We start from the raw sequence: 12492 nt of genomic DNA, 5'->3' as shown, positions 1-12492 counted from the left end.
GTTGAATAGGACTTCCGGTTGCGGCTATGCCTAGGTAGGTCGCACGGTCGGCAGCTCCCGCCGATAACGGACCTTCGGGCCCTTTTAAGGAGCTCCAGCGGCACTTTGGCGATGATTCCCGGTGTGGGAAGGAAACATTGAGGGTCCCCCAGCGCTTTATGGAGTGGACCAGGAATGGGGTGGTCAAAAAAGCGGCTTTGGAGAAGAGAGGAGAACGGGCGCGAAAAAGCAAGATGGTGGCTGGCGGGGATCAGGCAGCGTGGGCCCAGTGGTCACGGGAGCAGCAGGAGTTTTTAAGAAGCTGCTTTGCGGATTTAAAGGCGGGGATGCTGGCCCCTATGAAGGCGTCAATTGAAAGGTTGGTGGAGACCCAGAAGATGCAGGGGACGGCGATCAAGGAGGTGCAGCAGAAGGCCTTTGATAATGAGGACAAGATTCTGGGCCTGGCGGTTAGAGTGGAGGCGCAGCACAAAAAATAACAGAAGCTGGAGGACCTGGAGAATAGGTCAAGGAGGCAGAACCTGCGGATTCTGGGTCTCCCTTAAGGCGTGGAGGGGCCGGATGCTGGGGCGTATGTGTCCACGATGCTGGGTACGCTGATGGGAACGGGGGCTTTCCCGCGGCCCCTGGAGCTGGGGTGCACAGAGTCCTGGCAAGAAGGCCGAGGGCAAACGAGCCGCCGAGAGCTATGGTGGTAAGGTTTCACCGCTTCACCGACAAGGAGTGTGTCCTGCGATGGGCGAAGGAGGAGCGGAGCAGCAGGTGGGAGAACACCGAGATCCGTATTTATCAGGACTGGAGTGCAGAGCTGGCCAAGAAGCGTGCGGGATTCAACCGGGCCAAGGCTGTCCTCCACGGAAAGGGGGTGAAGTTCAGGCTGTTCCAACCGGCGAAGCTGTGCGGTACATATCAGGACCGGCACCACTATTTTGACACGCCGGACGAGGCGTGGACTTTCATCAAGAATGAGAAGCTGGACTCGAGTTAATGGACTGCAGTATGTTGTGGGGGTAGACAGGGAGCGCAGTTTACCCGCAAAATGGTGGGGGGTGGCACCTGAAGCTGGGGTTTGAGTGTACGGTACTTTGTTTTGTTTTTCTTTCTCTGTTCACACGGGGTTTTGGGGGGGGCGGGGGGGGGGGGGGGGACACACGACTCTCTCTACCCCACTTAGGTGGGGGGATTGGTTGGAGATTTGTAAGGGGAACCCACAGGAGGATTGGAGATGGAGGTGGGAGCGGCCGGGGTCAGCATCAGTCAGCTGACTTATGGGAGTGCAATGGGGTGGGGGGGTTACGCGGATGCATGACTGGGGGGTGCTGGGATGCTGCAGTGCTGACTGAGGGGGAATCGATGTTAAATGGGAGAGCCAGGGCGGGGAGCCTCCGCCTGGGGGGCTGGAGGGTGCGAGCACATAGCTGGCCTAAAAAAGGAGATGGCTAGTCGGCCGGGGGGGGGGGGGAAGAGAGAGAGAGGAGGAGGAAACCAGGCTGATCACGTGGAATGTGAGAGGACTGAATGGGCCGGTCAAGAGGGCCCGTGTGTTTTCGCACTTAAAGGGGCTAAAGGCAGACGTAGCCATGCTACAAGAAACGCACCTAAAGATCGCGGATCAAACCAGGCTGAGGAAAGGATGGGTGGGGCAGGTTTTCCACTCAGGGCTGGATGCGAAGAACAGGGGGGGGTCGCAATTTTGGTGAGCAAGAGGGGGGCATTTGAGGTGGCGGGTATTGTGGCGGATAAAGGGGGTCGATATGTTATGGTGAGTGGCAGGTTGCAGGGGGCCAGGGTGGTGCTAGTGAATATGTATGCTCCGAACTGGGACGGTGCAGGGTTCATGAAGCGGATGTTGAGTAAGATTCCGGATCTGGAGTCATGCAGTTTGGTAATGGGGGGGGGGGGGGGGACGGACTTTAACACCGGCACTGGATCGGTCTAGGGCGAGATCGGGTAAGAGGCCGGCAGCGGACAAGGTCCTGAGAGGGTTCATGGACCAGATGGGGGGAGGGGATCCGTGGAGATTTGCCAAGGGCGAAGGAGTTTTCCTTCTTCTCCCATGTGCACAAGGCGTACTCGCGGATTGATTTTTTCGTGGTAAGTAAATCCCGAGAGTGGAAGGGGTGGAGTATTCGGCCATTGCGATCTTGGACCATGCCCGCACTGGGTGGAGTTGGGGCTGGGGGAGGAGGGAGGCCAATGCCCTCTGTGGAGAATGGACGTGGGACTACTGGCGGACGAGGTCTGTGGGCGGGTTCGGAGGTGTATCCAAAGCTATGTGGAGACCAATGATAATGGGGAGGTTTCGGTGAGTGTGGTCTGGGAGGTGCTGAAGGCAGTTGTCAGAGGGGATCTAATTTCAGTCAGGGACCACAGAGAGAAGAGGGATAGGATGGAGAAGGAGAGATTGGTGGGGGAGATACTTAGGGTGGGCAGGAGGTATGCGGAATCCCCCGAGGGGTTGTTGAAGGAGCACCGGAGCCTGCAGGCGGAGTTTGACTTGCTTACCACAGGGAAGGCTGAGGCTCAGTTGAGGAAGGTACAGGGAGCAGTGTACGAGTATGGGGAGAAGGCAAGTAGGATGCTGGCGCATCAGCTGCGGAAGAGATAGGCGGCCAGGGAGATTGGGGGATTAGAGATAGGGGGGGGGTAACACGGTTATGAGCTCGGCAAGGATTAACGAGGTCTTCGAGGACCTTTATGGCAAATTGTACGAGTCAGACCCTGGGGCGGGGGGCGGGGGGGGGATGATGAGGCAGCTCCTAGACCAACTGAGGTTTCCACAGGTGGAGGAGGGGCGAGTAGAGGGATTGGGGGCCCCGATTGAGATGGAGGAACTGGTTAAGGGGTTAGGGGGTATGCAGGCGGGCAAGACACCGGGACCGGATGGATATCCCGTAGAGTTTTATAGGAAATTCTCGGAGCTGCTGGGTCCGCTGTTGTTGAGGACTTTCAATGAGGCTAAGGAAAAGGGAACCCTTCCCCCGACGATGTCGCAGGCTCTGATCTCGCTTATCCTCAAGCGAGATAAGGACCCGTTGCAATGTGGTTCCTTTTGGCCGATTTCGCTCCTTAATGTGGATGCCAAGGTTTTGGCCACTAGGATTGAGGACTGTGTCCCGGGAGTGATCAATGAGGATCAGACGGGGTTTGTGAATGGCAGCAGTTGAATACGAATGTGCGGAGGCTCCTGAATGTGATCATGATGCCCTCGGAAGGGGGGGGGATGCAGAAGTGGTAGCGGCAATGGATGCGGAGAAAGCCTTCGATCGGGTGGAGTGGGAGTACCTGTGGGAAGTGTTAGGCAGATTTGGGTTTGGAGAGGAATTTATAGGGTGGGTCAAATTGTTGTATCAGGCCCCGGTAGTGAGTGTGTCAACGAACCGGCTGCGGCCGGGGTACTTTAGATTACATCGCGGGACGAGGCAGGGGTGCCCCCTGTCCCCCCTGCTGTTTGCCCTGGCGATCGAGCCGCTGGCCATGGCGTTGAGGGAGTCCAGAAACTGGAGGGGGTTGGTTCGCAGGGGGGGAGGGGGGGAAGAGAGCATTGTGTTTCACTGTATGCGGATGACCTGCTCCTGTACATTGCGGATCCGGTGGTGGGGATGGGGGAGGTCATGTAGATTCTTAGGGATTTTGGAGACTTTTCGGGGTATAAGCTGAATGTTGGAAAAAGCGAGCTTTTTGTGATACACGCGAGGGGCCAGGAAAAGAGACTGGGAGAGCTACCACTTAAGATGGTGAAGAGGAGCTTTCGCTACTTGGGCATTCAGGTGGCTAAGAGCTGGAGGGTCCTGCACAAGCTCAATTTAGCACAGCTGGTGGATCAGATGGAGGAGGATTTTTAAGAGGTGGGACATGCTGCCGCTTTCCCTGGCGGGCAGGGTTCAGTCCGTAAAGATGACGGTCCTCCCCAGGTTCTTGTTCGTCTTCCAGTGCCTTCCCATTCTCATCCCCAAGTCCTTTTTCAAGCGGGTAAATAGGATTATTACAGGATTTGTGTGGGCGAACAGGACCCCGCGTGTTGAGAGACTGTTCTTGGAGCGCAGTCGGGGAGGGGTGGGTTGGCGCTGCCAAACTTTTGCAACTATTACTGGGCAGCGAATATATCCATGATTCGGAAATGGCTAATGGAGGGAGAGGGGGAGGCGTGGAAACAGTTGGAAGCGGCGTCTTGTAAAGATACTAGCTTGTGGGCACTGATAACAGCACCGTTGCCGATTCCGCCGATGCGCCCGGTGGTGGCGGCGACATTGAGGATCTGGGGCAGTGGAGACGGCACAGGGGGGAGGCAAGGGCCTCAGTCTGGGCCCCGATACGGAACAATCACAGGTTCGTTCCGGGTAGAATAGACGGGGGGTTCTGAAGTTGGCACAGGGCGGGTATCAAAAGGATGGGGAACTTGTTCATTGATGGGACTTTTGCTAGTCTGAGGGCGCTGGAAGAGAGATTTGGGCTACCCCTGGGGAATATCTTTAGGTATATGCAGGTTTGGGCATTCGTGAAAAAACAGGTGGGGGAATTCCCACTGCTGCCTGCCCGGAGGATACAGGATAGGGTGGTCTTGGGCGTGTGGGTAGGGGATGGCAAGATATCGGAAAGATATCAGGAGCTGCAGGAGGCGGAGGAGGCCTCGGTGAAGGAGCTGAAGGGCAAGTGGGAGGAGGAGCTGGGTGAGGGGCTGGATGAGGGCCTGTGGGCTGACTCCCTGGGCAGGGTCAATTCCTCATCATCTTGCGCCAGGCTTAGCCTGATTCAGTTTAAGGTGGTGCACCGGGCGCATATGACAGGGGCGAGGATGAGTACGTTTTTTGGGGTGGGGGACAGGTGTGTGAGGTGCTCAGGGAGCCCAGTAAATCATGTCCATATGTTCTGGGCATGCCTGGCACTTACAGGATTTTGGAAAGCCTTCGCAAAGGCTATGCCCAAGGTTTTGGATATTAGGGTAAAACCGAGCTGGGGAATAGCGATATTTGGGGTATCAGACGATCCGGGAGTGCAGGAGTCGAAAGAGGCCCGAGTTCTTGCCTTTGCCTCCTTGGTAGCCCGGAGAAGGCTCTTGTTAATGTGGAGGGACGCGAAACCCCCAAGCGCAGAGGCTTGGGTCAGTGACCTGGCGGGATTTCTCAGGTTGGAGAGGATAAAATTTGCCTTGCGAGGGTCCTTGCAGGGGTTCTCCAGGCGGTGGCAACCGTTCCTTGACTTTCTCGCAGAACGTTAGGTGGAGGTCAGCAGCAGCAGCAAACCGGGGGGGTGGTGGTTTGGGCGGTGGAGAGATTTCATTTGTAAAGGGCAGATACCCCACCTTGTTTTGTTAAATTGTTAAATGGTTATGTTGTTTTCTGTTTTATTGCTATGTTTTCTTTTCGTTGTTTTTCTTTTTGTCGTGGTTTGTAAAAATTATTGAAATATTTTGAGCAAAAACAATTTTTTTTTAAAAATGTTGAATAGGCGACTTGAACGAAACATACAATTTCTGAGGTGGGTATTGACGGGGCGAATGTGGAAATGATGTTTCATCCTGTGGAAGAATCTAGGACTAGGGGTCACTGTTTAAAAATATGGGGTACCCATTAACAGAAGAGAAACGTTTTCTCCAAGCGAGCATGAGCGTAACTCTTCCTCAAAAGGCGGTGGATATTCTTAAGGCTAAGCTAGTACTTGATAAGCGACGAGGTGAAAGGTTGTTGAGGGGCGTCGTAGAGGAAATGTGGAGTTAAGGTTAAAATCAGATCAGCCATGATCTTATTGAATGGCAGAGAAGGCTCGAGGGGCCAAGTGGCTTCTCCTAATTCGTATGTTCGCATAACAGTGAATGTGAAATGCTTTCGGACGCTTTAAGTGTGTGAAAGACACTACATAAATGCAAGTTCTATCTTAGTCTGCCCATCCCCAGTTTCTGTAAAATTAAGTAGCTCTACAGACGTCAGGAACCTGTCCATCTCCTTTTCAAGCCCCTTACTTTCCTACTCTGTGGATTGAGTTTATTTGGTATGTTGTTCAACATTTCATTTTTTGTTTGTTTTATACCATAGGAACATTGGGCTGATTAATAACCTTCCCAACAGTATCTCAGATCTTTCCCTCATTTCAATATCTGGAGTACATTCACACGGAGTATGTGCCACATGACCTCTGTCAGACACCATTTTATAGTTAGCCAAGTTAAACTATTAAAAGGTCAGTGACAAACCCACCTCAGCATCAGCACCAAGCACAAAGAGGATTTGTGTCTGGTCAGTCTGGACTGAAATTGAAGTCAAGTCTCAGAAAATGGAGAGCAGCATCTCTTTTGTTTTAAACCAAATGCTCTTCCTATCTCCCAGCTGTAAAGGTATGAAGGAAACGTTCTCCATGCTTGCAACAATACAGTTATTCTGTCACCTGCTAGGAAACAAGAAAGCAGCTCAAGCTCACTAACCTGTTAACACTTGGCAGTAGGATGCAGAGTAGGAACTCCTAATTTAATAGGAATTAAATCCCGTATGGTGTCTAAATGGTACAAAACGTACATTGCATCTAAATGGCATTGGCTCAGATCACTGCACAGCTTCGAAATAGCCTCTGTGCCAGTCCGAGCTGCTTTTAACAGCAGTGCTGGCTACTGACCTGCTTCCAAATGATTTCAGCAATGGTGGTTACACGGCAGCAAAATGTTTCTGGCGCAGGTTGTTGCGCTGGGTCTTAAAGAGCATCACCAAACATCTCTTGAGTGAAAGGACTGGCAAGAGCTCTGCTCTCACATAACTGGCAATACTGTTCAGCTATTGAATCGGCTGCAAGGGGCTGCTGGCTAAGTAGTATGCCTTATGATTTGCTGCTCCCCCCCATGAGATAACGGTGGAGATCAGAGCTCCCTACATTGGAAACCAGAGAAACACATCCCAATAACAGCAGATCCCAACCACACAGCAGAAGGAACACAGCAGCAATCTAACCCAACACTCTACCAGATCATCCAAAATAAGAGGAATCCTTCAGCTTGTACTGACGCCAGGTACAAGAGCTAAAAGGACAATGTGCCACTTAATCCGTTATTGATTTTCTTTTAAACTCATTTGATAATTCACGAGGGGACTTACCCTCACTTTTCACTAATGTCCCTAAATGGGAAGCATCAATGGGGAAGTGTTTGCTCCTCTCTACAATGAGTAGTATATCGACTATCCTTATCCTGCAGTACTCACTATGGGTCATTGGTGAACCTGGGTGATCGGGGCAGTGGGAATCCGTACAGATGACAGTACAACACATCAAAGCAGTAGCAGCACATCTCTGCGGTCACCACCAAGTTCCTCACATTCACTCCACTGGTCCCACTGAGTCCAGTTCCATTCGGACGGTTTCCCACTGTGGTCAGCCCTGTCACAGGGTTGAGTGTAGAGTTCAAGGAGTTCAGGTTCCCATTGCTCTCCCGGTTGTTCCTCTCGCAATGGTTCTGGCTGTAGTTGTGGTTCTGGCTGTGGTTGTGGTGGTTCCCCAGGGCTGTTCCAGACTGCAGGCCAGGCACCGAGCCACAGCCTAGCCCCGTGCCAGGGTGGTTCAGCTGGTTGTGCACATTGCTGCCCGATAACTTGGGCTTCTTCACTCCGCAGCACCCTGCTGCTATCTTCTGCTCGAGCGTTGGCTCCGCTTGAAGGCACCGCCTCTTTCCCATCCTCCTCTGCAACGCAGTGTCAGCACAGCACCCTGAGCAAGAGAATGCCCAACAATTAGAGATACAACACTAACAAAGATAACACACCAACTGGAAGTTCTCACGGAATTAATACAAAATCAATGCATAATACACCAGCACTATGGAGGTGTCATTAAGAAGTAATCACGATATTTGCATACAGCAAAATTTAAGACTTTCTCCTCACCCCCACCCCTAAGTGCGAAGACTTCATATCACAACCTCTAAATTGTGACAAACGACTCAGGAATGCAGTCTCAGATTCTGTCCTTCCAAACTTGGGGTTGGTCTGGAAAGTATTGTGAGCTTTGTGAGACTGTGTAGAAGTTACAGTCCATCACTGGTGGCAGGAGAAATTTGGTGGTTGATGCTGTGAATTGAGCACTTCATATGAGATCATAGTAATCACATTGAAGTGAACTGGGTTTGTTGTTTTTCCTACATTTTGTAAAAATAAATTTAAGTACCCAAATATGTTTTTCTAAGTAAGGGGCAGTTTAGCATGGCCAATCCCCCTACCCTGCACATCTCTGGGTTGTGGGGGCGAAACCCACACAAACACGTGGAGAATGTGCAAACTCCACCACATGGACAGTGACCCTGAGCCGGGATCGAACCTAGGACCTCTGCGCCATGAGGCAACAGTGCTAACCACAGTGCCACCCTGTTGTTTTTCCTACATAATGTATAGGTACCAATGACCTAAATATATCAAGTACCAACACTGAACAAGGGGCGGCAAGGTGACACAGTGGTTAGCACTGCTGCCTCATGGTGTCGAGGACCCGGGTCACTCTCTGCGTGGAGTTTGCACATTCACCCCATGTTCTGTGTTGGTCTCACCCCCACAACCTAAAACGATGTGTAGGGTAGGTCAATTGGCCATGCTAAATTGCCCCTTTAATTGGAAAAAAGGAATTGGGTACTCTAAATTTATTTTTAAAAGTACCAACGCTGAACTGTAACTTACTACAGAACGAAGAGCAAGTGCAAAGAAAACCTCGGACTTGTTAAATGTTGCTGCAACTACAAGCAGCAATTCACCCTGCCCATCAACCACCTGATACTAATCACAGCTGGTCGATGTGCCGCCCATCACCCCAACAATACCCTAATGAGGATTGCCACTCCGTCACAGTACTCATACCTAGCATAGCCATACCACCTATCATTTGACCACTGTATCCAGTATCATCTAGGCACAGTATCGCAACACTGCATTGCCCAGACGCCAGCCACTGATACAGATACACATCCATATTTCTATCCATTTCTAAGGTACATCACTGCCATCTCGTTAGAAGGTCACAGTACTAGTGTAGGTCGGAGAGGAGCAGGTATGTGCATTATGGTTTGGTTGAAATGTTAGTTTTCTATTGAGGTTTGCATATTTCTGTAATCTGTAACTGTTTACAATGCCAAAAAATACCTCAATAAAATTGTTTGTTAAAAAAAAGTCACAGTACTGATCATTATATCAACTGAGGCTCTTCCATTCTGTACTAAGAGCATTTCTCCCCAATTTCATCATTACAACCGACTCACTATTAAACCATCTCTTTTGGTATTATAATTATGGTGTATAGACCACACATTTCAGGATAAACAATGAATCGCTAAGAAAGGAACAGAACAATGGAAATCAACAGATAACCCAATATAGTATTAAACTTTCACTAGTTTCAATAAACGTTTCTTCAATAACCTTTGAATACAAATCAATGATAACAATTAAGTCCCGTTAGCATCAGTCAAAAGGGAAAATAACTGAAGAACATGGGGCTTCAACCTAGATTTGTGTCTCTCTTCTTCAACTTCCAGGTTGGCACAACAGAATACAAAGAAGTTGATGTGCCTCAATGAAGCTAAACTCATTTGGAATTTGTCTCTGTTCTGGTGATGCAAGATTCTGGCAAACATCAACAAACAAAACAGAGCCAAGCAAGATGCGACTTGAGTTAGATTTTTTTAATTTATTTTATTAAAGGTTTTCATAAAATATCAATAACAAAATAAGAAAAAAGAACCCAACAGGGTTAAGTACAAAACATAATCTAAAAAACAACCCTCCAAACCCCTCCCCCCCTGTACATAAATAATAAATTAACATTAACACCCCGACTTAACACAAGTATATACACCCCCTCAGACCCTCCAGTGTAAACATAAACAAAAATAAAGTAAACCCCCCCCCCAACCCCCGAGCTGCTGCTGGCATTGACCAATGTCTATCGTTCTGCCAGGATGTCTAAGAACGGTTGCCACCGCCTGAAGAACCCTTGTACCGACCCTGTCAAGGCGGATTTCACCCTCTCCAATTTAATGAACCCCGCCATATCGCTGATCCAGGATTCCACGCTTGGGGGCCTCTCATCTTTCCACTGAAGGAGAATCCTTCGCCGGGGTACCAGGGATGCAAAGGCCAAAATTCCGGCCTCTTTCGCCTCCTGCACTCCCGGCTCCTCTGCCACCCCAAATATTGCGATCCCCCAGCCCGGTCTGACCTTGGATCCTACCACCCTCGACACCGTCCTCGCTACGCCCTTCCAAAATTCCTCCAGTGCTGGGTATGCCCAGAACATATGGGTGTGATTGCTGGGCTCCCTGAGCACATAACACGCCTGTCCTCATCCCCAAAGAACCGGCTCATCCTTGTCCCGGTCATGTGTGCCCTGTGCAGCACCTTAAACTGTATGAGGCTGAGCCTCGCGCACGAAGAGGAAGAATTCGCCCTCCCTAGGGCATCTGCCCACGTCCCCTCTTCGATCTCCTCTCCCAACTCCTGCTCCCACTTACCTTTCAACTCCACCACCAAGGCCTCCTCCTCCTCCTGCATCACCTGGTAAGTTTCCGAGATCCCCCCCCCCCCCCCCCCCCACCCGAGAGCACCCTGTCCTGTACTCTGTCTGGCAGTTGCCGCGGGAATTCCACCACCTGCCGTCTGGCAAACGCCCTTACCTGTAAGTACCTGAAGGTGTTCCCCAGGGGGAGCCCGTATTTCTCCTCCAGCTCACCCAAGGTCGCGAACTTCCCGTTCACAAACAGGTCCCCCAACTTTCGTATCCCTGCCCTGTGCCACCCCAAAAACCCTCCACCTGTTCTGTCTGGGGCGAACCGGTGGTTCGCCGTAATGGGGTCCACGCCGAGGCCCCAACTTCCCCCCTATGCCGCCTCCACTGCCCCCAAATTTTGAGGGCCGCCACCACCACCGGGCTCGTGGTATACCTCCTTGGAGGGAGCGGCAGCGGCACCGTTGCCAGCGCCCCCAGACTCGTACCCACACATGATGCCGTCTCCAGCCTTTTCCATGCAGCCCCTCCCCCTCCATCACCCACTTGCGCACCATTTTCGCATTGGCGGTCCAGTAGTACCCACAGAGGTTGGGCAGCGCCAGCTCCCCCTTATCTATACTCAGCTCCAGGAACATCCTTCTCACCCTCAGAGTCCCTCGCGCCCACACAAACCCCATTATACTCCTGTTAACCCGCCTGAAAAAAACCTTCGGGATAAACACGGGGAGGCACTGGAACAGGAACAAAAACCTTGGGAGCACCGTCATTTTGATTGACTGCACCCTACCCGCCAAGGACAGCGGCAACGTGTCCCACCTCTTGAACTCCTCCTCCATTTGCTCCACCAGCCTTGTAAAGTTAAGCCTATGCAGGGCCCCCCAGCTCCTGGCCACCTGGACCCCCAAATATCTGAAGCCCCTCTCCGCCCTTTTTAGTGGGAGCTCGCCAATCCCCCTCTCCTGGTCCCCTATCTGAACTACGAACAGCTCGCTCTTCCCCATATTGAGCTTGTACCCCGAAAAGTCCCCGAATTCCCCAAGTATCCTCATTACCTCTGGCATTCCTCCCACCGGGTCCACCACATACAGCAGCAGGTCGTCCCCATAAAGCGACACCCTATGCTCCTCCCCACCCCGCACCAACCCCCTCCAGTTCCTCGACTCTCTCATTTGGCCCATGGGCAGCGCGGTAGCATTGTGGATAGCACAATTGCTTCACAGCTCCAGGGTCCCAGGTTCGATTCCGGCTTGGGTCAGTCTGTGCGGAGTCTGCACATCCTCCCCGTGTGTGCGCGGGTTTCCTCCGGGTGCTCCGGTTTCCTCCCACAGTCCAAAGATGTGCAGGTTAGGTGGATTGGCCGTGATAAAATTGCCCTTAGTGTCCAAAAATTGCCCTTAGTGTTGGGTGGGGTTACAGGGTTATGGGGATAGGGTGGAGGTGTTGACCTTGGGTAGGGTGCTCTTTCCAAGAGCCGGTGCAGACTCGATGGGCCGAATGGCCTCCTTCTGCACTGTAAATTCTATGATAATCTATGAAAATCCCCTCAACACTCTAGCCGCCGCCGTCTTCCTACCCGTCCTAGACCTGGAGCGATCCAGTGCCGGATCCAACACAGTGTTAAAGTCTCCCCCACTTTAGTTAGATTTTAATGCAAAAGTTAACCCTTAGCCTCAATACAAGATTACATAGAAATATACAACAACAACACTTTACAAACTGAAAGGAATTCTTAACGACATCAGTCATTATTCCAGGGCTCTGACCCAAATTTTAGCCTAAATTAACAGGACAATACTGATAATTTAAGTCAAATTAAGGATCCAACCATGTGGCATATGAACATACCAAGATCAGATTCTCTGTGTCATTCAAACTAATCAGCTTATATTACACAAGATATCCTATACCCATCATACGGTAACCATTACACTAAGTAATGTGTACCGGATTACACGGTACACATGTATCTCCCTCCATGCCCCCCGTCTCCCCTTCCATGCCCCCCGTCTCCCCCTCCATGCCCCC

The 12492-nt window shown here is 51.3% G+C and overlaps 1 protein-coding gene across 5 annotated transcripts in view; it reads right to left on the bottom strand.

Moving 5' to 3' along the window:
- The window catches only part of LOC140390028 (AMMECR1-like protein), a 113262-nt gene that overhangs the window by 49800 nt on the left and 50970 nt on the right, over window positions 1–12492 (bottom strand). For all 5 annotated transcript variants that reach the window (XR_011934537.1, XM_072474869.1, XM_072474871.1 and 2 more), the window contains one exon: window positions 7185–7686. Coding sequence is in view for 4 of the 5 variants with exons in the window: in XM_072474869.1 (XP_072330970.1) it covers window positions 7185–7686 (502 nt within the window). In the remaining variant the exon portion in view is untranslated. The remainder of the gene's footprint in view (window positions 1–7184; window positions 7687–12492) is intronic.

This window comes from Scyliorhinus torazame, chromosome 14 (assembly GCF_047496885.1).
Source record: "Scyliorhinus torazame isolate Kashiwa2021f chromosome 14, sScyTor2.1, whole genome shotgun sequence".
Taxonomy (NCBI): Eukaryota; Metazoa; Chordata; class Chondrichthyes; order Carcharhiniformes; family Scyliorhinidae; genus Scyliorhinus; species Scyliorhinus torazame.
This window is presented reverse-complemented; position numbering and strand designations above follow the sequence as displayed.